Source organism: Apodemus sylvaticus, chromosome 1 (genome assembly GCF_947179515.1).
Source record: "Apodemus sylvaticus chromosome 1, mApoSyl1.1, whole genome shotgun sequence".
Taxonomy (NCBI): domain Eukaryota; kingdom Metazoa; phylum Chordata; class Mammalia; order Rodentia; family Muridae; genus Apodemus; species Apodemus sylvaticus.
The window spans coordinates 169,158,389-169,181,106 of NC_067472.1; the positions used below are offsets into that span (position 1 = coordinate 169,158,389).

At 55.6% G+C, this 22,718-nt stretch overlaps 3 protein-coding genes across 12 annotated transcripts; 1 reads left to right on the forward strand and 2 right to left on the reverse strand.

The window, feature by feature from the left end:
- The first annotated feature begins 49 nt into the window (after window positions 1–49).
- Window positions 50–7,727, forward strand: Sphk2 (sphingosine kinase 2). Of its 5 annotated transcripts, none has more exons than XM_052162857.1 (7): window positions 50–278; window positions 913–983; window positions 4,243–4,711; window positions 5,290–5,439; window positions 5,545–5,639; window positions 5,723–5,838; window positions 6,203–7,727. In XM_052162857.1, the coding sequence occupies exons 3-7, from the start codon at window positions 4,306–4,308 to the stop codon at window positions 7,287–7,289; spliced, it is 1,854 nt and encodes a 617-aa protein (XP_052018817.1). In that variant the 5' UTR covers window positions 50–278; window positions 913–983; window positions 4,243–4,305; the 3' UTR covers window positions 7,290–7,727. The 5 variants fall into 5 exon arrangements, with proteins under 5 accessions (XP_052018817.1, XP_052018828.1, XP_052018823.1 ...); XM_052162868.1 differs by lacking the exon at window positions 50–278 and adding an exon at window positions 285–719; XM_052162863.1 differs by lacking the exon at window positions 50–278 and adding an exon at window positions 285–687.
- Window positions 7,728–7,849: 122 nt separating this feature from the next.
- Window positions 7,850–12,881, reverse strand: Dbp (D-box binding PAR bZIP transcription factor). 5 transcript variants are annotated; one of them, XM_052162882.1, is made up of 4 exons: window positions 12,263–12,881; window positions 11,018–11,428; window positions 9,571–9,782; window positions 7,850–8,343 (listed from the first exon to the last, which is right to left on the reverse strand). In XM_052162882.1, the coding sequence occupies exons 1-4, from the start codon at window positions 12,399–12,401 to the stop codon at window positions 8,128–8,130; spliced, it is 978 nt and encodes a 325-aa protein (XP_052018842.1). In that variant the 5' UTR covers window positions 12,402–12,881; the 3' UTR covers window positions 7,850–8,127. The 5 variants fall into 5 exon arrangements, with proteins under 5 accessions (XP_052018842.1, XP_052018846.1, XP_052018861.1 ...); XM_052162886.1 differs by lacking the exon at window positions 11,018–11,428 and having other exon boundaries at window positions 12,263–12,861; XM_052162901.1 differs by lacking the exons at window positions 11,018–11,428; window positions 12,263–12,881 and adding an exon at window positions 10,329–10,843.
- Window positions 12,882–13,415: 534 nt separating this feature from the next.
- Ca11 (carbonic anhydrase 11) lies at window positions 13,416–18,688 on the reverse strand. Of its 2 annotated transcripts, XM_052162919.1 has the most exons (9): window positions 18,239–18,686; window positions 18,078–18,152; window positions 17,206–17,348; window positions 15,441–15,626; window positions 15,124–15,219; window positions 14,915–14,987; window positions 14,394–14,548; window positions 14,147–14,312; window positions 13,416–13,533 (listed from the first exon to the last, which is right to left on the reverse strand). In XM_052162919.1, the coding sequence occupies exons 1-9, from the start codon at window positions 18,303–18,305 to the stop codon at window positions 13,508–13,510; spliced, it is 987 nt and encodes a 328-aa protein (XP_052018879.1). In that variant the 5' UTR covers window positions 18,306–18,686; the 3' UTR covers window positions 13,416–13,507. The 2 variants fall into 2 exon arrangements, with proteins under 2 accessions (XP_052018879.1, XP_052018878.1); XM_052162918.1 differs by lacking the exon at window positions 13,416–13,533 and having other exon boundaries at window positions 13,542–14,312; window positions 18,239–18,688.
- Between the last annotated feature and the right edge of the window lie 4,030 nt (window positions 18,689–22,718).

The window sequence follows — 22,718 nt, forward strand, 5'->3', positions numbered from 1 at the left end:
CGCTCTATCACAACTTGGTTTTCTCTATGGTACATTGGATGACCGACTGAACCAAGGCTTCCAGAACCAAAGAAAAAGCAGGCTGAGGAAAGGGCCGGGACGCAGAGAGCCTCTCTAGCCTTCCCTAGTCCCTGCTCTCTATATTCTTCAGAAATAAAGGGACCTGAGAACGAGAGACATGCTTGGAGTTAGCGGGACAAATCGCGTGGTGACTCTCTGGCCGCACGCCGACCGCTTCTCGGTGGCTCGCGGAGGACCCGGTGGGCTGTGTGTTGGAGGTGAGGCTTGTCCGGGCCTGAAGCTAATCTCACACTTCCGGCACTTCTTTAAATTCACGGCCGCCTTTTCCTTACGCTCAGTTTACTAGACGGAACTAAAGTTCAGGAAGTCCTACTAGATCTCTCACCCGAGAGTTTCTTGCTGCGATTCAACCTTACTTTTTCAATATTTTGTGTTCCGCTTTCCACCCTGCCCTTAGATGACCTCTTTCCGGATCTCTCCTTAGTTTTCTTTCTTAGGGAGGGCTTTTTTGTTTTTTCCTTTCCTAAACCAGACTGGTTGAACTGGTCCAACATTTTCGATGTACATATTGATGTGCGGAGAAGGCACACAGAGCTCCCGGGCTGGAAAGGGGATAGATAACAAGCGCCAGAGAGGATGAGATAGAGACCGTGACGGTGGCTGGAGGTGTGGAGGCCTGAGGGGGAGAAGGGAAAATGGTGAGGGATCTCCCCACCCCCGCAGAAGGAGAGACAGATATAAAACTGAACAGTTGGCACGTAGCCAGATAGTAAGCTAGTTCTAGTGCCAGCTCTGTCCCCCCACCCCCCACCCCCACCCCCCACCCCCACTCCAAGTCAAGGTTCCACAAAGTTGCCCAGCCTGGGCTTTGACTCACTCTTCCTGCTTCAGCCTCCGAAGTATCGGGGATCGCGGTTTTTCAACACTTGGCTTGGCCCTGCCATTTAAAACTGTGATCTTGGGTAAGTCATTTTCTATGTTTGTTTGTTTGTTTGTTTCCCCTCCTTGTTTGGAAAAGGAGAGTGCTAAAAAGACTCCCTGTTAGGGTGTCTTCCCTGAGTGTAGAAGTCTGTAAGTGTCTTCAGGCAACACTTTGGTACAGAGCGTTAGGCAGAATTGTATTACCTGAACTTGGGTAGTGCAGGGCAGGCCAGCTGGATGGGAGATGGGACACTGAGCCTGCAGTGTGCCCTCCTCTTCAGAACTCCTATCCGGGACTGCATAGTGAATAGGCAAGACACTTTACCTGGCCTCCAGTTTGGGGCTCGGGCCCTGCTGTGACAGAGCGGAGGCCTGGGTGCCCACTGGACACCTGAATCCAAGGGGCAATGGAAGGAGGTAAGGGAGGCTCTACTGTAGCCGTGGTCCTCAACCTGTGGGTCGTGGGCCCTTAATGTAAATATATTTACATTACAATTCATAAGAGTAGCAAAATTAAAGTCATAGCAATGAAATGTTTGGGGGGTGACCACAACACAGGAACTAAAGGGTCACAGCATCACGGAGGTCGAGAGCCGCTGGTGTGAGGTTGTCATCCCAGGGGTGAGAACATCTACCAAGGCCCGTCTGCCCCTAGCCTCAGACCGCCCTGGGGGCAGGGTGAGTAGTCCTTTCTCTTACCGCTGGGCTACTGAGGGCTCTTCAGGGTGAGGTCACTCAGTGTGGGTGAGTTAGCATTTTCCCTTTCGTGTTCCCCTTTCTCTGCTGAGGTCCCAGCCCCTTCGGTCAGGGGTTTCTCGGAGCTCAGTGGCTGAATCCAGGTCTCTGCACTTCACTGAGATCGTCTTATGGCTTGGCATGTTGTCTGGGGCGCTTGATGCTGTGGATAGGATGCAAGGTGTATTTGGCCATAAGCAGACTCCCTTCTCCACTGATTTTTTTTTTTCCTAAGAAGTTCTGTCTCTGCCTCAGTGTGAGCATGCTTTGTCCAGCATGTGGGAGGCACCGGTGTCTGCGCGCACCCCCCCCCCCACACCCACACCCACACCCACTTGTGTCTCCTGCCATCCTTTTCTTGCCTGTCTCTGTCAATTTCTTTTTTTTTTTTTTTCCTGGGCTCAGTTCCTTTCCCATTCTGGGCTTCCAACGCTTTTCCCTCCCTGAGCTTCTTGCTGGGGCTGTCTTGTCCCACGGTGGCGTCCTGGGATGTTAATCTCATTCTTTCTCCTGGAAGGCTATAGTCCAAATCAGTTTGTAAATCAGTGAGGGTGAGCCTCCCGGGCCTGGTTCGGTCCAGAATGGTCACCACCTTTCCGTGTTGATCATTTTCTGGGGTTTATTCGATACAAGGTGTCACATGACTGGCTATAAGTAGCAGAGACCGATCCTGCACTTCCTGATACTTCTGCCTCAGCCTCTCTAGTTTTAAGATTACAGGAGACCATCACAGTCACCTCAGTTTCTATCTCTGCCTTGCTCTGTTACCAAAGTTGGAGAGTTGGTTGAAGAACGCCTCCTCCACACCCCTTTTTATTGACTCTGTTGGGAAGGGCCTGTTTTGACCTCAACAAAGATGGCGGGCTAAGCTTTGTATTCGACCACATCCTTTGATTTTGCTGCGTGTGTGCCCTCACTAATAATGGGAGCTGCCTTGCTCGCTTGAAGCCCCGCCCGACTTCCGTCGACTGCCTCCCGGCCCTGGCGCGTAGTTATGAAGGCGGATGCCTCCGCCCCCCTGCCTTCTCATTGGTGCGGCTCGGAATCGGTGCAGCCATTGGCTGGGCGGACGCACACCCTTCCCCCACCCCTAGATCTGATGGGGGCGGTAGTGCAGACTCTGGAGGGGCTGCTGGAACGACGCAGCGTGCACGCAGGTTGCGGGGTTCGGGGTGACCCTAGAGGAGCGGACACTAAGGCCTGGTGCGGAGCACTAGGTGAAATCTGGAAACGGCAACCAGGTCCGGGCCTGGGATAGAGACTCCGACCTGGTCCTGCGTAGCGGCCCTGCAGTAGTCGTACAGGCTAGGGAGACCCGGGACAAACGGCCGTCGGCCGGGAACCTGTGGGTGGAGCCAAGATCTGGGGTCCTGGGAGACCGAGACCCAGCCTAAGATGGAGCATTTATAAGGTTCTGTGCTGTTGTTTGATTTGAGGGCCTCATACGGGTCCCTACAGGTTTTAAGGGTGGGGCAGACACATGGGCATTAAAGGAGCGGTCAGAGCAACGGGCAGAGGTAGATCCTGAGGGACAGTACTCACGGGGGGCGTGTCCCAGGCTGTTGTGAGCCTGAGAAAGGTGATAAACTAGTCAGGCGACTGGGTTGAACTGCTCAAAGGTGAGCAATTAGGAGGTTGGAACCTTCTGCCGAGCCGGAGAAGGGGCTCAGTCCTGGCTTGCCCTCTTCCTGGAGAGAATTCGGCCAATCACCCAGGTTAGTGCTTCCGGTCAAACAGGCTGGTGGCCACTCCCTTGGGCTCCCACAGGTGGCTCCCCTCTGGTCTGTGTGTCGTGTTCTTTCCCTACTGTAACAGGCAGGAAAGCAACAGGCTTTCTTCACTAGAGTGAGAAACTCTTAAGTTCCTCCTCCGTAGGGTTTCTCTGCATAGTCGTGTCTGTCCTGGAACTCAGTGTACACTACACTGCCCTCCAGGGCACAGAGACCGCCTGCTTCTCCCTCCTGAGTGCCTGGATTACAAGGCCTGAGCCCCACTGCCCGGCTCCTTTAAGAATTTTATCAGCCTGTGCCTCCGAGGCCGCTGTTTGTGCAGTGTTCCCCTGCATTCCAGAGCTGTCCCTTTCTTCTTGTGCCTGAGTGTCTACATGGTTCTCCCCTCAACACCAGGCAGTGCCTCGGTGTGGGAGGGGACAGTGTCTTCCTGTCTCAGCCTATTTTCTCCTGCCTCTCATCCAGTGTCTGCCTCCCCCCCCCTGCCCTTGCCCTCTAGTCTAACACATACTCGCTTTCTCTCTCTTCTGATTGGCTTGGGTTTTGTTGTTTGTTTGAAACAAGATATCCCCTGGCCGGCCTCAAACCTGTGTTTTTGACTCCCTGTGCTGCCTGTGTGCACTACTATGCTGGACCTTCAGGGAGTAGTAACTAGTTGTTGTAACAATAATTTCCAGAATAATTTCCCGCCTGGACGCCTACTTTCCCGGCCATCTACGCTTTTCTGACTCTCTGGTATTCCTTTCCCACACTGTTTCCTTTTCACAGGTCTCTCCTGTCCCCCCACCTACCATGGGGATCCTGGATTCTGACCATTGTCTTCCTCCCCCCACAGAGACTGGACCAGGAGCTGACCCCAAGCCAAGAGTCTAAGAGTGCTTGGGACTGTACCAGGGTCATGGCCCCACCACCACCACTGCCAGTGGCCGCCAGCACGCCAATCCTGCATGGCGAGTTCGGTTCCTACCCGGCCCAGGGCCCACGGTTCGCCCTCACCCTCACAACACAAGCCCTACACATACAGCGGCTGCGCCCAAAGCCAGAAGCCCGGCCCCGAGATGGTCTAGTCTCTCTGGACGAGGTCTCGGGCTGTGGCACTCTGCAGAGCCGTAGCCCGGAAGACACTGCAGCCTACTTCTGCATCTATACCTACCCACGGGGCCGGCGCGGGGGCCGGCGCAAAGCTACTCGGACCTTCCGGGTTGACGGGGCCGCCACTTATATGGAGAATCGTGCAGAGGCCCAACGTTGGGCAACTGCCCTCATGTGTCTCCTCCGAGGAGTGCCTCTGTCTGGGGACCAGGGTGAGATGCTGGGCCAGAGCCATATGGGTGCTTGTGTCCCTGTGTGTTTGTAGAATAGCAGAGAAGCCCAGTGAGGGCCTCTGCTGCTGGCTCCATTGTCGGCCCCTCCCTTCACAATAGCGTCTGACATCAGCTGAGTAATCCTCCCTCCCGGGCGGCTGAGAATGCCAGAGTACAGCCCAGGTCCCTAGGACCTTCAGGCAGCTCCGAGGTGCCCTGGAGCTCCGCTCTACACAGAGAGGAGGCTTTCCAGCAGAGCCTCCCTCTGCCCGCCTCGTGTGTGAGCCGCACTGCCCAGGGGCTCACAGGGAGGAGCCTGATGCTGGCTAACAGTTGTTCAGAGATCATACAGGTTCAAAGAGCACTTACTTGCTTTCACAACCAGCCCTTTGTCTTAGCACCTGTGAGAAAAAACTGGTCTGACCTCACTGGCCAGGAGGCAGCAGGGAGGCAGAAACTCCCAGCAGGCCCTTTACCTATCAAGTCGCCTTGGAACCCATTTACAGATATTGTTGCTAGGGAGGAGGCCGGATCTGCAGCCTCTCCAAGATTCAGTCCTTCCTTTCTCTCTGCTTCAGAAATCACTCCTGAATTGCTACCCCGGAAGCCCAGACTGCTCCTATTGGTCAATCCTTTTGGGGGGCGGGGCCTGGCCTGGCAGCGCTGTATGGACCACGTGGTGCCCATGATCTCTGAAGCTGGGCTGTCCTTCAACCTCATACAGACAGGTAGGGGCTGCTGGCAGTAGGGCTGGAAGGGATGCCCCTGGATCTTCTGGAGGCCGTGATAGGATGAGGAGGCTTCCTGACTAACCCTTTGATTTGCCCCCTTAGAACGACAAAATCATGCCCGGGAGCTGGTGCAGGGGCTGAGCCTGAGTGAGTGGGAAGGCATTGTCACTGTGTCTGGAGATGGGCTGCTTTATGAGGTAGAGCTACAGACACCCTAACCCTGCCCTGGGGGGGACTGAGGAGGGAGGCCAGGACCCAGGCAGTCCATTCCCAACTGCAGGTGCTGAATGGTCTCCTTGATCGCCCAGACTGGGAAGACGCCGTGCGGATGCCCATTGGTGTCCTCCCCTGTGGCTCTGGCAATGCACTAGCGGGGGCGGTTAACCATCATGGAGGGTACGTTGACCACTGCTGACAGTTGTCCTCCCCTGTGGCTCTGGCAGTGCACTAGCGGAGGGGGGGGGGCGGTTAACCGTCATGGTGGGTACACTGACCACTGCTGAGACAGCCAGGGACGCCTGCTAAGAGAGGGATGAGTCTTTGGGTCTACAGGGTTTACTATCTTCTCATCACCTGCACCCACCACCCCGCACCCAAGAGCTAGATCTGCCTGGCCCACAGAACCCCTTCAGTCGGGTGCTTGGGGGGGGGGGGCAGGATATGCTCCCTGATGGCTTAGCTGCTCCCGCCATTCCCCTCTTCCCCTTCTGTGTTTCACCCCCATTGCTTCCCAGTGTGACACTTTTCTCTGATTGTGAAGGTTTGAGCAGGCTGTTGGCGTTGACCTGTTGCTCAACTGCTCGCTTCTTCTCTGCCGGGGTGGCAGCCATCCTCTGGACCTGCTCTCTGTGACGCTAGCCTCAGGATCCCGCTGTTTTTCCTTTCTGTCGGTGGCCTGGGGATTCTTGTCAGATGTGGACATTCAGAGTGAGCGCTTCAGAGCCCTGGGCAGCGCTCGATTCACACTGGGTGCAGTGCTAGGCCTGGCCACATTGCACACCTACCGTGGGCGCCTCTCCTACCTCCCCGCCACCACAGACCCAGCCTTGCCCATCCCAGGCCACAGTCTGCCACGAGCTAAGTCGGAACTGGCCTTGGCGCCAGCTCCAACCCCGACCGCCACCCACTCGCCTCTACATCGCTCAGTGTCTGACCTGCCCCTGCCCCTGCCCCAGCCCGCCTTGGCCTCCCCTGGCTCCCCTGACCCCCTGCCTGACCTGTCCCTCAATGGTGGTGGCCCAGAGCTGCCTGGAGACTGGGGGGCAGCTGGGGATGCACCTCTGTCCCCAGACCCACTGCTGCCTTCACCCCCCAACGCTCTCAAAACAGCTCAGCTTTCGCCCATCGCCGAAGGACCCCCAGAAGTGCCAGCATCCTCGGCGGTCCTGCCTCCCACCCACAGTGCCCCAGAAGCCTCTACCTGGGGCCCAGTGGACCACCTGCTCCCTCCCCTGGGCTCTCCGCTGCCCCAAGACTGGGTGACAATAGAGGGGGAATTTGTGCTCATGTTGGCCATCTTGCCAAGCCACCTCTGCGCAGACTTGATGGCAGCCCCACACGCACGCTTCGATGACGGCGTGGTGCACCTGTGCTGGGTGCGGAGTGGCATCTCACGGGCTGCTCTTCTGCGCATTCTGCTGGCCATGGAGCATGGGAACCACTTCAGCCTGGGCTGCCCACATCTGGGCTATGCTGCAGCACGTGCCTTCCGCCTCGAGCCACTCACGCCTCGTGGCCTGCTCACTGTAGATGGGGAGTTAGTGGAGTACGGGCCAATACAGGCGCAGGTGCATCCGAGTCTCGCCACGCTGCTCACTGGGCCTGCAGGTCAAAAGCTGCGAGCCTGAATGAGCCCAAAGCATGCCGAGTTGGTGGACCCAGAGCCCCATAGGCTAAGATCTATCTTTCATAGGTAGAAGTTGGGCCGGCACTCAGAACTGCAAGGGTGGAGAGTGGTCCTGGCCCTCAGTTCCCAGTGGACCTTGAGGGTGGGGTCTGCCTTTCTTGATGTCCACTGACGGGGCCTGGAATGTATGAGCTAGCAAGGCTTCTTCAGCTTCCTGTCCAGCCAGGGTTTCTTCTTGCCTACTCCGGTGCCTCTACTTGACTGGCCAGTCAGCCCTTGCGGGGCAGGTTCCCCCAGGCGGTCCCCGGATTTGCACTAATGTTCCTCCCCTGGCCAGCTAGGGATGGGATGTTCTGTGTCTTGTGTGTCCCTGTCCCTAGTTTAAAAAGCAATTGAAAAGGTCTATGCAATAAAGGTGTTGCTTTCCTCTAGACCTTCACCCTTCCATGAAGTCCCTGTCAGTTACTGTGGTCCTTCCTACAAGGATGGTGGCAGTTCCCCGCATGGATGCAGCCAGAGTCAGGGCCAGTAGCTGCTTTGTCCGCCACAACAGCTGGCTCCTGGGTTCTCAAGATTTATTCAGGATTGTGCTGATGGAGGCGGATGGATGGATGGGTACCCAGACGTGCTAAGAGCACACACAGGACCCTCCCCACCCCCACGAGGGAGGTGGGGGAAGGCTAGCTTTTTCTTAAAAATATAAATGTATTTGTCTGCATCATGACATCCCTGGGGCACCTAGCAGGCCAGACCACTGGCCGTGGGACAGGGAGGAAGTAGGGTGTCAGGTGTAAGTCTGAGCAAGGACCGGGACTTAGCCCTGGCAGGTGGAAGTGACCTCACAGTGTCCCGTGCTGGGCCTGGTAGCGTGAAAGCACAGCACGGTAGTGGGACAGCTCCTGCCGCACAGCCACCACCTCCTGCCGCAACAGGGCATTCTCCTTCTCCAGGAAGGCTGCCCGCACAGATATCTGGTTCTCCTTGAGTCTTCTTGCATCTCTTGACCTCTTGGCTGCTTCATTGTTCTTATACCTCCGGCTCCAGTACTTCTCATCCTGGGGATGGAGGGGTGGAAGGGGCACTGAGATACAACAAAAGGAACTCCCTGTTTCTGATTCTGTGCCTAAGGGCCATTGGTCATTGCTGGGACAGATACCCAAACTTCTGTTGTCTACTGCCCTGGTTTTTAAGGATAGGCCTCTGGCAGAAAGAGATAGATTCCAGGTACACGTATGAAGAAAGCTGGACTTCAAATTCTCCACTGTACAAACAGAGCAAGACTCCCCACTTAAAAAGGAACCATGGAAAGCTGGTTGCTATGGATGCTTGTTACCTAGCAACGAGGCCTTCAGGGTCTGAGGGCTTATCTCATTGAAGAGCACAGGTGCCCTAGACATCACCTTTCCAGATCCTGGTTGCTAAGGAAAGCTTGGATAGCTCCCCTAGTGATGGGGTTTGGTGTCCTGGTTGCCAAGGCAACCTCATTTCATCAGAAAGTAAACATGAGCTGTAAGTAGCCGCAGTCTCTTTCCTTCCACCCTTGAACCGAGGTCAGGGAGCTGTCTGCATCCCTTCCTCCCTCTCTCTGGTACCTGACTGATGGAGGAATTTGTGGCTGAGGTTTCCTCTGTGGATTATACTACGGGTCCTTCACCCAGCTGGAAAAGATGCTTCCCTAGGCTTCCTCTTAATTAAAGGCTCCCGCTTGCTAGGCACATCCATTCCCTAGCAACAGCTGAGCTCTGCAGCAGGAAAACCCACTCGTATAGAATAGGTTTCTCATGTGGAACTAGATGCCGGAATGGCTATGATGCATACAAGGCCGTGTCATAGACATGAGAGCCCTCAGTAACAGCAAAACCCAAACTCTAGAAAAACGCACGTGCCTAAGATTCCCACAAATTAGAATATGGCTGGTACAAGATGACTTCCAGGCCCCAGGAGGACCATGTCTGCACCCAGGCAGAGGCCGTTCTACAGATGTTTCAGAATGAACACCAAAGCCTAGCTCCAGCTAGGCCAGCTGTGGAGAAGTTGGCTGATGGGACAGCCAATGAAAGCTGTAATTGGCAACAAAGCCTCTCGGGACTTGAGCTTACGGGTCCAAGTGATTGGAGGTCACAATGCATGACACCATCTTCATGACTCTCAGGACAATATTTGTCCCCAGAAGCCTTGTGAACAAGGCTCTCTATGCCTATAGGCCACGGAGCTCGAGGCCTTCCAGGGGAGAGGCTTCCCACAGCTTTGAGCCAGGCCCAGGCCCGCACCTGCTCGCTCACCTTCTGTTCCTCGGGCACCTGGACTTTCCTCGCCTTCTTCATGATTGGCTGAGGCTTCAGTTCCTCCTCTGAGAAGCGGTGTCTCCGAGGGTCAAAAGTCTCATGGCCTGGAATGCTTGACAGGGCGAGATCAGCGGGATCAGGTTCAAAGGTCATTAGCACCTCCACGGTGTCTGGGTCCACAGGACTGGGTGTGTCCCTCGAGGCCAAGCCTAGAGGAATATGGCATCACTTGAATGTGTGAGTAGTTTGGGGACTGCGTCCTCAGAGCACCCCCCACCCCCAATCTTATCCACCACAAGGCAGGCTTTTCTGCTGTCCTAACACAAATCCTGTCAGACACCAACCCTGTGACAAAGATGCTTAGCCACCGGAAGGCAATTCTGTCATTGTGAGGAAGGCAGAAATGACTGGCCTTAGATATCCTGTGAGTCTTCCAAAACTTCAGACTCTGTTATTTTTGCTCCCACTGCCTTGTCTGAGTCCTACTTACTGAATCCTTGCTCAGAGTTTAGACCTGGTAGACACACTCCTAAGAGTGATGAAAGTTCCAGGAGCTTGCCTAAAAAAGGATGACTCCTGTGTCTTTAAGAACAAATAAGCCGGGGCCAGCCGAGGACACCAGTTCACGGCCGCCCGCGTCACGTGTGGCCTACAGCTTCCCCTTTCCCCTCCTCCCCAGCCAAGCACCCGCACGTTCCCGGCCCCGCCTCCTCTCGCGTGAGAGCGCGTGCGCGCAGCAAGGAGGGAGGACTCACGTGGCGAGGGAATGTGCAGTACTGGTTTTGCCTGGAGGTCGGATCAGGGACAGGTGTACCCAGGCGTCCCACATCCAGACTCCTTGTCTTGATAGGAGTCGCCTCCCTTCTTGTTCCTTTTGGTCTCAGCTCCAACATCTACAGTGATTCTGCCCCGCCCACCCCGCGCTGTGGTGGTGGTGGGGGATCGTAGGAGAACCGGCCTGTCAAGCTCTTTGCCATCCGGATCCCCACAGGTCTGAGATCTTAGGTCTCCAACGCAGGAATGCGGGGAAGCTCCTCTGGAGAAGCCAGAGTCGGGGTCCCGACATTCTCTGCTGCAAGACTCTAGGAGGCAGGATGCACCACCCTCCACTTGGGGGCTCGGGGGTGGGCAGGATCCGGGAACCTAGTACCCCTGCTCTGGCCTGCTCATTCCCATTTTAGGTGTCCTTGAAGTCCAGTCTTATCTAGTTTCCCCAAATTCTGGACCCAGTCTCTGGAGATAATTAAGGTGTTCTGAGTTTCTAGTCTTGGCTCCAGAAACATCAGGAAACTTTTGTCTTAGAGAAAAATACAGCCTCGCACTGGATAATCCTCTCGCATTTGGGGACCCAAGTCCCCTATAGGATCTCAGCATCTCATTGGGCAGACTTCCAAAAGTGTCGCGAGGCCCCGCCCTGCCCGCCAGCCCCGCCCCTTCGCCGCACCTGCGCGGTGGCCGCCGGCGGCTCCCAGAGTGGCCCGCGCGGGGGCGTGCCCGGGCGAGGAGCGGGGGGAAGAGGAGCTGCAAGAGCCGGGCCCCGGGGAGGGCGCGGGAGTGCGCGCTGGAGAGGGTGCCGGCGACAGGCCCCCGGGGGGCGGCGGGCTCGGCGGTAGCCCGTGCTCCAGCAAGAAGGCGTCCAGGTCCACGTATTCCACGTCCCCGAAAGGCAACGTGCGTTCCCACAGCAGCGGCGCAAAAAGACTCGGGCCAGCCACAGGCCCTGAGCGCCCCCGAGGGGACCCACCGCCACTAATGGCCCCACTCGGGGCATCGGCTGGGCCCGCCGTTTCCAGGCCCGGTCCCGGGACGGGGGCTGAGGGCAGAGATGCCTTGCGCTCCTTTTCCTTCAGGAGACCTGTAGGCCAGGGAGAGACCGGATGGGGTGGAGGGACACAGGAGGGACCCCAAGGTAGAGAGATATGGCGGAGGTACAGAGAAATGAGACGGGATCCGTAGGGCAAAGACCCAGGGAAGTAGGTACAGGCAGGGAGAGGGCCCAGAAAAAGAAGAGAGGGATAAAGACGGGGCTTGGGGAGATCCAGAGAAGAGGACAAGTCCCCAGCAATAGAGGGTCAGGAAGACGGGGACACAGAGAGGGGAAGAGACAAAAGTATACAGAAGGATAGCGAGCGTTAGAGACCCGGGCGGGGATTAAGACACAAGAAAGCGACCCAAAGAAGGAGGATGGAAGTTTAGAAAGAAGGGTTCAGTGACAGGGTGGGTGAAAGGTTGGGCAGGTGAGAGAGAAAAAGTGAGAGCTCAGTAATTCCCCCACCCCGGCACCCCCGTCCCCTCCCCCACAGGCTGTTGGGGCTGGAAGGGGCTCCGTGGCTCAGGCACATTCCTCATCCCTAGTTTCCATGTGACCCTGTGAGGCCCCGCCCAAGCCCGTGTCCGCACCGTGTGAGCATCCGACACACCCCCTCCCTTCCCCTAGGACTCCAGGGGTCCAGACTCCGAGGCCAAAGGGAAGAAAGAGGGGTCTGGCACCTAAACTCTGTCCTCAGGGAGGAACACTCCAGGGACTTGACCCTTAGGCTCTCCAGGCGTCAGATTTGGTCCTGGAGGCCGATGGACTGGAAGACCTAAGTGACCGAATGAAGACTAGCAAAGATGGGACACCTAGCTGATAGGTGCCGCGGACCACCACCCCAACAGTTGACTCTAACACAGTGGGACTAGAACTCACAGCTGGCCGGTTCTTTGGGCTTGCTGTTTCCCTGCAGAAGGCTCCTCAGCCCAAGCAGCGCTCCCCCGCTAGGGGGGGCCCCAGCCGGGCCACCCAGCAGCAGGGGACCCGGGGTCCTGTCGCTCAGAGGCCGCGCCATTGCCGGGCACCTGCTCCCAGGTTCATGAGCTCATGGAGAGTCGAAGAGATGAGATGATATGTCAGTCACCCGCACACTCCCGTGGTTCGGGCGAATGTGTCCCAGAGTCGGGCGAGCGCGGCGTGCAAGCCTCCAGTATCGGAACGCTTCAAATCCTAAGAGCGCTGCAGGGGTTCAACCAGTCTGTTCTGCAGAAAGGTGCAACTCAAGAGTGTCCCGGGAGGCTCCTATAGTCTGGGCGAGTGGGTGACCAAATCGAGCAGCTGTCTCTTTGCAACTGTGGGTCCCCAAGGGACACAGGCGCGCGCTCCTTCTGTACCAGGTGGGCGAGACTCTGGCTCTAGCCAATTTTGCACTTCTCGCAAAGAAAGGAGCTTTGCAATCTGCACCCAGAGGTGTGCACCCAGGGGCGGAGGAGGGGGCAGGAGGAGGCGGCAGCCTTGAGGCGTGGCCAAAGCAAACTTCTTTCGCGGAAAAAAAAAAATCCAAACCAAAACACCCGACGCCAGAGCGCGCGCCCCTCCTCCGGGCCCCCTCCCTCCTCTAGGGCCATGCACCCCAGCCGCGTGCCTCCCTCCGGCTACTAGCAAGAGCCAATCACGTCTCGAGCCCTTGAGACATTCAGCCAATGAGATGAAGGGATCTGCCAAGGCCCTGGAGGCGCGTGAGGGGCTGAACTTGTGGAGTTGCCTCGCCTTCTGGAAGAAGGCGGGACACTGACCTACATTTGGCCAATGGGAGGAGGCGCTGGAGGCGGGACCGTGACCCACTTCAAGCCAATGAGGCAAGAAGAAGGGGGAAGCACATGGCTCTGCGCGTGCTACCGGATGCGGGAGTGGGGCAGGAGGGGTGCCTCTTAAAGGAGCCGAGTGTTCACAGACTCATTGAAGAAAAGAAGCAGAACACCAATTAGAGCAGGTTAAAGCAGAAAGAAATGGGCTTCTGGAAGGATTATTTTTTAATACCTAGATAGTTCTCAATCGCGACTGATAATCAAACCACCGAGAAACCGGAAGCATTCAGTCCCTTTAATAGCTTTTAGGGTGACTCCCCCTCCCCTGGTGAGGAAACTCAGAACAGGCGGGCGTAATCCTCGCTGGGGAGTCTCAGCGACCATGAGGACCACCGTCCACTGCAAAGGAAAGCACCAGCTTGAGGGCTGTGGGAGCTGAACGCACAGGGCTCTACTACTGTCGGGCTGCTGGGGGGGATGGAATGTACCAAGTTGGGGGAAATGGACAGCTCCTGGGCCAGACCATTTAGGGAGGGAAGAAGGCCACTCGGGACGTGCAGATTAGGTTGGTTTGCATAAAGGCAGTAACACATGAAGAGGATATGGTCATCTGGGCTGTACCATGTTGAGACACCAGACAAGAGACAACATTTCCCGGGGCAGAACCATAGCGGCAGCAAGGAAGACAGGGATTGTACCACGCTGATTCTCAGAAAGGGATAGCTGTCAAGACTATAGCCCTAAGTAGGGTCATACCATTTGTAAACGGGTGACTTGGACTGTACCATCTTGGCAAGTGACAGTAGGCAGAAGGCATGGACCAGTATGTAATTGTACCACAAGGAAAATAGGGTGTCAGGCCTTACACTAAGCTGCAAAGACAGGGTGGGTCGCGCCCCGCTGTTCCGTGTGGAGAGGTGAGAAAGGACGAGGGATGTGTCACACTGAGACACCACTGGGAATGAGTGCAGACTATCAAGACGCGGAGAAGGAGGGCATACATTAGGCATACCATGCAGGCGGTAGTTGGGGCCTCGGCAGCGCCTCTCGGGGTGCCGGGGGTCCCTGTTGCCCCTCAAGGCTCTGTGGGCCAAGGGCTGCAAGGGCCGGCCATTACCACTGAGGCTCTGGAAGATCTGGGAGGGGGGATTCTGGCTCAGGAGTCTCAGGGAGTGCATCTGCCTCAAGAGAAACCACGGGTGAGTGGAAAGGGGCGGGGCTCAGGACGGGGCTAGCGTGCACACACGGAGGCCAGTCACCTGGAGGGAGGTGATATTGAGAGCCCTGTCGATGAGGATCCAGGTGACAGTCTCCGAGCAGGGAGGCGTGCTGAGGGAGCCCTGATAGGTGATGAAGCCAAAGGAGTCTGGGAACAGCAGCTCCAGGCTCAGGTCTTGAAGGAAGTAGGCATCATCTGTGCAGATATCAAGCCAGTGTGAAAGGGAGACCCCTGGGAGCCCATGTGTGTACAACTAACGCACAGAGACTAAGTTATTTCTGTCGCTGTATGGAGACTGAACGGAAGGCTTCAGACGCGCTAGGCCGGGATCACTGAGCCGCACCCCGGCCCTCACTGGGGGGATTCTGACCAGGTGCTCATCACCGAACCGCATCTCCAGCCACTCTTCCCTTTCTGTCTTCACACTGGACCTGGCTAAGTAGCCCAGGCTGGCCTTCAACTCACTCAGTAGCCCAGGCTGGTTTTGTCACCCTCCTTCCTCAGCCTCCCTAGTAGCTGGGGCTCCACCCCTAGCTTGGGGAGGGGGAGGGGACGACTTACTTTTGTAGGAGATTCTGGTGATGGTGTCCCGGTTGAGGAGGCGACTGAGGAACGGGTTGGAGCTGCCAGCCACCTACGCAGGAGGCACGAGGGAGGCGAGGAAGACAGCAGCCCAGGGCTCCACAAAGACCCGCCACCCCAGGCTAGCCGCCCAGCCTCCCTCTGTCCCTCACACCCTGGAAGCCGCTTGCCCTTCTTGCCTCCCTCACATTGACAAAGAGGCTGAGAATGGCCAGGCCGTTAGGGCCCCTTGAGGCAGCGCTGAGGTTCCCATAGAGTTCTTGGTTGAAGTGGATCAGCTGCACCTGGGGAGAAAGGGGAGGCACAGAGAAGGGTCTCTTAGCAGAAGGGACAGAGAGGATGGATGCTTTCAAGTCTCAGGCCTTTGGTGTCCAGAACGGCACCAGGGATTAGCACTTGGGGTAGGGAGAGGCAGCCCTGAGAGGCAGCAGGATGGGTGAGGCATAGGCTAAGTAGCCAGGGTGATCTAGTGCGTGCGGAGAGTCACGGTAGATAGGGTCACCACCTCAGCAGAGAAGCCTTGGTGGTTGATCTGGTGTTCAGAGCCAGCACCATCCCGGGCGCCAAACAGCAGCCGCAGTTCACTGAGTCGGTGGCTGTAAAGAAGGGGACCCCCAGACACGTTGACCACAGGTCGGGATGCAGGTAGGAAGGAGACATGGCGGCCGGTGTTGTACAGAGTTCCCCGGAGCTGCAGGAGAGGTATAAGGATGGGGAGGGGGTCACAAGGAGAGGAGCCTCTCCCATTCTCCACAAGTCTTAGTCCCGAGTCGAGTGATTATCTAATATAGCTTGGATGTCGGTCACCCCCCAGGCTCAGACCATATCTTCTGAGGCGCCCAACACTGATGAATTAATTCAGTCCACAAGTACTGAACCAGGAGTGCTGTTTCAGGTTTGTAATCCCAGCCCCAAGGAAGCTGAGGCAGGAGAATTGCCATAAATTTAAGACCAAACAGGGCTATAGAGTGAGTTTTTCCAAAACAACAACAACAAACAAAACAAAACAAAACAAAAAACCCCAAGAAAATCACATAAAGGCCTGCAATATAGCTCAGTGCTTGAAGCCGTTGCTGTTGTAAGCCTAATGGCTTGAACTCGACCCCAGAACCCTCATCAAGGCAGAAGGAGAAAACACACCACAGAATTATCCTCTGACCTTCTCACATGACCCTCCCCCCACATCACACACACGATTGTATTTTGAAGCTTTTTAAAAAAGTAAAATAAAAATATTGAGTTGCTACAATCTGCACTTGAACACTAAAATAAAGTAGTGAGGCGAGAGAGGAGATGATTGAACAGTAAACTACAAAGCTGGCCCCTTAGTGGTGACACCTGAGCTCAAAGGGGAGGAACAGAGACTGGTGACATGGTATAATGGGGGGGGGGACCAGATTGGAGAAGTCAGGGAAGATATCCCTGAGGAAGTGACATTTGAATGATGAAAGGATAAACAGTGGGGAAAGGTATTCCAGGAAGAGGGAAGGGGGGGCCAGACCCTGAGCCGACCAGGAACTGGGCGGAACCTAGTGAACAACAAAGAATAAATAAATGCTCCCGGCCCTGAGGCGAGGCCTTGGCAGGCAGTTAAGGGGATTCGCCATAGTTAAGTTTTTGGTGGCTTTTTGAGACAGGGTGGCTTTGAACCGTCCCTCCCCCCGCCTCAGTCTCCTGGGTAGCTGAGATGATGGTGTATTCCACACAGGGGTGAGGGGGGCTTTGTTTGGCTGGACCGCAGGATATGGAGCTGAAGGCAGTGCAGGAGGCCTGGATGAGGGTAGACAATGGAGGGGCAAGAACCCCGCGAGTCTAGTGAGAAAGCCGGTCTGAGGCCCTGAGGCACGGCCTGGAAAATGACTCTGAGGCTTTTGGCTCATGGTGCCAGCGCTTCTATAGAAATGGTACTGCAGACACTGAGACCACATCACTTGGTCGGATGACTGTGTGACCCCAGGCAAGTAACATCAAGTCTCTGGGCCATAACAGAAGGCTAAGGCGATAGTACCCATTTTGTAGATTATTGTTATTATTATTATCAGTGGGTTTGTTCAGCCTTTTCAAATGCCTGGCAGGAGCTGTCTTCTGTTTTCAGTGCTTGGGTAAACACGGGAAGTTGAGGAAAGCAGCGGGAAAGGGCAGGCCGGGTGATCTTCAGGGAGTAAGGAGTGTTCTCTCCATCTTGCCAGTACTTATTATTCCCCATAGTTAGCCATCCACCTCGGCACAGGTTCCTTGGCTTAGACCCACCCCGCTGCACAGCTCCTTACCTTCTCTCCCCCGGTGCTGAGCCTGAGCGGGGGCAGAAAAGGGTCATAAAGAACCCGCTTCAGCTCCACATCCACAGGGCTCTGCCGCTTCCCCACTGCGCACAGGCTCCAGGCAGCATTCACCAGGCCCCAGAAGGGAGGCCCTGTGGGAACAGAAACGGGCTGAATTCCAGGCAGGACCTGCTGTGTGGATTGGGGCAGGGATAACCCCAGATGAAGGAAGAAAGAGGGAGGAAATCTGGAGCTTTGGGTCTAAGAGAGAAAATACGTGAGAGCCAGAATCCTGATTCCTAGAAGAATTTTGGAATCCTTTCCTAGGAGCTCATAACATCTTCAAGCCTTCCCTATATTGTTACCATCGTTAAAAGGGCTATGTAAAAACAGAACTACAACTCCCAGTAGGCCTCAGAGGTGAAAACAACTCATCAATCTCCGGTCTGCCCCGTAGCCCCATGGGAATTGTAGTTCTTTTAAGTCTCCCAGGTCCCACAGCTGGACAAGACTATTAGGGGAGAAGAGTTATAAAAGAGGACTTAGAAGCTCAGGGTGAGGGGGCGGGACAGGGACCTGAGCTACGGAGTCTGTGCTTACCAGCAGGAATAGGACCTGCCTATGGCTGCAAACACACACATTTCTCCACCCCCACACTTTCCTCGCACTCACTCCCACTCACTACTTGAAATGCGCATGTATAATGTCCCATGGTGAGCCGCTGAGATTCAGAGGCTGGGCCCCACTCACTCCTGAGGGAAGAAGGCAGGGGCTGGGAGCATTGATCCTGTGGAAGATGAGAGGATCGAGGACCCAGACTCCAGAATCTGGGGAAAACGGCGCCTAGGGATATGGGCTCTGGGTCTCCACCCTGTTTGCACCTGGCACGAAGTTTCCCTGGAGATTCTCCTTGTAGCTCCACCAGTCCTCGGGATCAGGTGCCGGTCCGATGTGAGCTGGGAAGAGAGCAGCTGCATCCCTCTCCTAGGCACCCCACCCCGCCCCTCCCTCAGAGGATGCTGCCAGGACCCCCAGGTCTTACCTGCCGCTCCCAGTGCGGCCCAGAGTACCAGCGCTAGAGGGGCGCTCAGGCGAGCGGCACCCCCCATCCAAGAGGCCTCGGAGCGACCCTTTCCCAGCGCCCGACCCCCTAGCTCTTCCCTCCCCTCCTCCTGGGACTTCCAGCCTGGCTGTCCCCAGAAGGGGAGCCCCAGCTCCCGAGATGCAGGGGCTGGGACCGTGCACCCCAGAGTCCGTTTGATGCTCACTCCTCCACCCTCCTGGGCCCGCGCCCTGCACTCTCTCTACCTCCCGAAGCTGCGATCGCCCTCGGCGGCCCCGGGTCCCTCTCGGTGCCAATGCACACCCCCTCTTCGCTCTCAACCAGCGAACCCGGCCGCGCTCTCGCCGCGTGCGCTCCTCTCCCTCCGCCTCCTCCCTCACCCTGCCTTCTCTTCTTCCCTCCGTCCTCTTCCTCCTCCCTATTCGACTCTGCCTTCCCTTCTTCCTTCTATCTCACCTCCTCCCTCGCCCTGCACTGCCTCTCCCTCTTTCCATCTCCACCTCCTCTCTTCTTCCCCACCCCCTCCTCCATCACCTCTGGTCCTGCTTCCCTCTTCCCCACCCACTTGCTCCCACTGGTTTGATGTTTGGCTGGGGGGTCTCCGCAGTAGAAAGGGCCGCACCTCTGGGCAGCCCTGAAAAGGGAGGTGCAGTGCAGCCGACGGAGCCCGAGGCCCCCAGCTCCAGGTGCCTAGGCTAGAAAGGACTGGACGCTAGGGGCCTGGCGTGCAGACAACCTGCTGGCCAGGACGGGGAGGCAGAGGCTTGGGGACTGGAGGGTGAGAAGGCTGGAGGGGAGCTGATGCCGGGAAGGAGGAACCGGGAGCACTGAAAGGGGAGGGGCGAGCAAGATGTCAAGTAGCAGGGGAAGACAGAGAAAGAGACACGGGGAGACTTCACGGTCAGACCCCGACAAGAAGGAGAGACAAATAAAGAGACACATACAGAGTCACAGAGACAGAGAGAGATGTACTTAGAGACAGAGCACGATGCTATGCAGAAAGGAGAGAGACTAAAAAGCATGGTGTCAGGTCATAGGAAAAGGGACAAAGACCTAACAGAGACCAAGCACCGTGGGTCACACTCCCCATGCCAGCACCCAGGAGGCTGATCTGAAGCCATCCTATGCTACACAGGAGGTAGCATCAGACCTTGTCTAAGCAAAACAACTAATGGCTCACAGAAAACAAGAATGAATAAGTCACAGAAGGACAGAGAGATGGAGAGAGGCAAGCACCAAGAAATACATTAGAGATAGATTCAGGGGGACCCACCCACGGGAGAGGAGCCGGGTGGGCCAGTGAGAAGGACGGAGACAGAGTCGAATGGATGCAGAGACACACAGAGAAACAGATGACACTTAGGGACAGAAGGGGGGGGGCATTCAGGTAGGAAATGGAGGACAAACAGATCTGAAGATACTCAGACACTAAGTATAAAGGGGCAGAGACAGACCCGGCGTCTCACGCCGGGGACCCTATCTACAGAATCACTCATGCACAGAGCAAATCCAAAGGACAGAAACCCAGGCAGAGGAGGGGGACCCAGTCACAGACCAAATGACATGATGAGAGCACCTAGGACCGAGAGAGGCAGGCAGGCAGATGTGGTGAGCTGGAGAAGCTCCTGTTGGAGATCACCATGTCTCCAAAAGCAAGACAGCACAGGAAAGGAGAACAGGGAGAGGGGGGCACACAGGGAGGGGAGAGAAAACGCAGCCACGTAGGCACTGGCAGAATGACCGGCCCGGCTGTGTGGGCTTCTCCCAGCCCTGAAGCTGCCCATAGTGTGAGCTCAGCACCGGTCCTATCCCACAGAGAGCGTTAGGGTCAGAGGGAGTGACACGCACTGTAGAGAGCTGACTACTGCTCGCTCTGCTGCTAAAACAAGACATCTCCCGGGACAAAGCCTGGAACGGGCTTTATTTGACAAAGAGGTCTTAGCTTGTGTGATTAGGGTTTTCTTTGGTTCTCCCCCCCAGCCCCCCATTACTGAGGATGAGGCCAAGACTTTATATGTGCTGGGCAAACAATCTCTAGCTGAGCCACGCCCCAACCCCCAACTGGGGATTCTAGGCAGTGCTCTACTGTGAAGCCTGACCAGGGAATTCTAGATTAGCAGTTTACAGAGAAGGCACATCGCCAGACCAGACTTCCTGTAACTTTTTCTTTTGAGACAGTTTCTCACTGTGTAACCTAGACGAACCTTGAACTCATTCTAGTTGAGGGAAGCCTCCACCATGCCATCATCTGTATTCCGTGTAGATGGGATGACAATCCTGCTCCACCATGCTGATGTATCATGTGAGATGAAATCACTCCTCATTCTTAGGATGGACCTACATCAAAGAACAAGTACCCTTAACAGCTGAGACAGGAAGATTCAAGACAGAAGCCTGGGGACCTGGAGATGGCTCAGTGGGTAAGAGCACTGACTGCTCTTCCAGAGGTCCTGAGTTCAATTCCCAGCACCCACATGGTGGCTCACAACCATCTGTAATGGGATCTGATGCCCTCTTCTGGTATGTCTGAAGACAGTAACAGTGTATTCATAGAAAATAAATAAATAGATCTTTAAAAGAGAGAGAGAGAGACAGACAGAAGAAGCTTGTGAAGACAGAGGCAGATACTGGAACTAGATGGCCACAAACCAGGGGTCACAAGTAGCCCCAAATTCTGGAAGAGGTAGGATGACTTTTTCTAACACCGTAGTGTGGTCCTACCAACACCCTGACTGTCAATTTTAAATTCTAGAATGTGAGGTGGTCCGCCCCTTTAGTCTTAGCACCCCAGAGTTCTCTGAGTTTAAGGCTAGCCTGGTCTATAGAGTGAGTTCTGGGATAGCCAGGGCTAAACAGAGAAACCCTGTCTCAAAAAACCCAAAGCCAACAAAACAAAACAATTCTAGAATGTGGGACAAGTGTCTATTTTCTTAATTATTTATTATTTATTTAATGCATATGAGTACACTGTCGCTGTCTTCAGACACTAGAAGAGGGCATTGGATCCCATTACAGATGGTTGTGAGCCACCATGTGGTTGCTAGGAACTGAACTCAGGACTCCTGGAAGAGCAGTCAGTGTTCTTAACCACTGAGCTATCTCTCCAGCCCAAGTGTCTATTTTCTTAAGCCAGTGAAAAAGCATTACTTTGAGACAAGGTGTAGTCCAGGCTGGTCTCATACTCCAATTACAGCCTTTCCTGCCCCAGCCTTTCAAGTGCTGAGATTACAGGAGTACAACAGACCTTGCTTGAATCTCTCTGCTACACCAGGCCTTTAACCTCTGGGCTTTTGCTGTTGTTTTTGAGATAGGGTCTCTGGTAGCCCAGGCTGGCTTCTAATTCATTATGAAGCTGAAAATGAACTTCTAGCCCTCCTGCTCTGTAATTCTTCAATGCTGGCCTCTTAGGTATTTGCCACTACACCTGGTTTACAGTGGGCTCTGGGGACCAAATCCAGAGCCACACACACACTAGGCAAGCGCTCTCCGAGTCGAGCTCCAGCCCAGCTTTTTTCTGGATCTTTCCAAAAACTTTTCACTCCATCTGGAGTTTTCTGTCTCCCCTTTCCTGCAGACAAATTCCTACTAGAACAAATATAGACTTCAGGAGATGCCCCGCCACCACCACAGTGAAGTCATTCGGCTATGCGGGTGAGGTGGACAGGCTCTGTCTCCTTCAGGTCTGGTGACCACCTGTGCCACCTCCATTACTGCACACAGACAGGCAGGCAGGGCTAACGCCTGGAGGCAGGGAAGGGAAGGGCCTGGTCGGCATGTGGTACAGATGTGGATTTCACGCCAATTTGCTCCGGCTGCTAGAAACAAAGCTTGAGTCACAAGGAACACATGAGGCTGGGCCTGCTCTGGGCTCTCATCTCCTACACGCGGGCTCTTGGCTGGGAGGCCGCAGAGCCAGCTCTGCAGCAGCTTGGGAGGTTCCCACAGCCCCTGCGGACTGCCTTAACCCTCCTTCCCTGCCCCCAACGCCCACCACCTCGGCATCCTAGCAAGATCTTCCCCATCAGAGTACAAAGGGAGGTAGACCTCTGGGTTTTCACATAGTAACAGGAAACTCCTAGGGGGCTTGCTCTGGGCCAGGCCTGTTCCGAAGCCTTAATGTAGATGCAGATCCACCCATCTGTCTATCCTTCCATCCATCCATCCATCCATCCACCCATCCACTCATTCATCCACCCATCCACCCACCCATACACCCACACACCCATCATTCCATCCACCCTCCATCCAAATATGCATGCATCCACCCACCCACCTACCCACCCATCCATCCATCCACCCTCCATCCAAATATGCATGCATCCACCCACCCACCTACCCACCCATCCATCCACCCATCCACCCATCGATCCACCCATACACCCACCCATCCATCCATCCATCCATCCACCCATCCATCCACCCATCCACCCATCCATCCATCCACCCATCCACCCACCCA

Excerpts from the sequence above, each read along its gene's own strand:
- Ca11 (XM_052162918.1), bottom strand. The coding sequence starts at position 18,305 with ATGGGGGGTGCCGCTCGCCTGAGCGCCCCTCTAGCGCTGGTACTCTGG. Across the intron at positions 14,549-14,914 it reads CACCAGAATCTCCTACAAAA|ATGATGCCTACTTCCTTCAA; the intron begins GTAAGTCGTCCC and ends ATATCTGCACAG. Across the intron at positions 14,313-14,393 it reads TCAATATCACCTCCCTCCAG|ATGCACTCCCTGAGACTCCT; the intron begins GTGACTGGCCTC and ends CTCTTGAGGCAG.
- Dbp (XM_052162882.1), bottom strand. The coding sequence starts at position 12,401 with ATGGCGCGGCCTCTGAGCGACAGGACCCCGGGTCCCCTGCTGCTGGGT. Across the intron at positions 11,429-12,262 it reads GCCCAAAGAACCGGCCAGCT|GTCTCCTGAAGGAAAAGGAG; the intron begins GTGAGTTCTAGT and ends CCTGGCCTACAG. Across the intron at positions 8,344-9,570 it reads AGGTGCCCGAGGAACAGAAG|GATGAGAAGTACTGGAGCCG; the intron begins GTGAGCGAGCAG and ends CTCCATCCCCAG.
- Sphk2 (XM_052162857.1), top strand. The coding sequence starts at position 4,306 with ATGGCCCCACCACCACCACTGCCAGTGGCCGCCAGCACGCCAATCCTG. Across the intron at positions 4,712-5,289 it reads GCCTCTGTCTGGGGACCAGG|AAATCACTCCTGAATTGCTA; the intron begins GTGAGATGCTGG and ends TCTCTGCTTCAG. Across the intron at positions 5,440-5,544 it reads CTTCAACCTCATACAGACAG|AACGACAAAATCATGCCCGG; the intron begins GTAGGGGCTGCT and ends TTGCCCCCTTAG.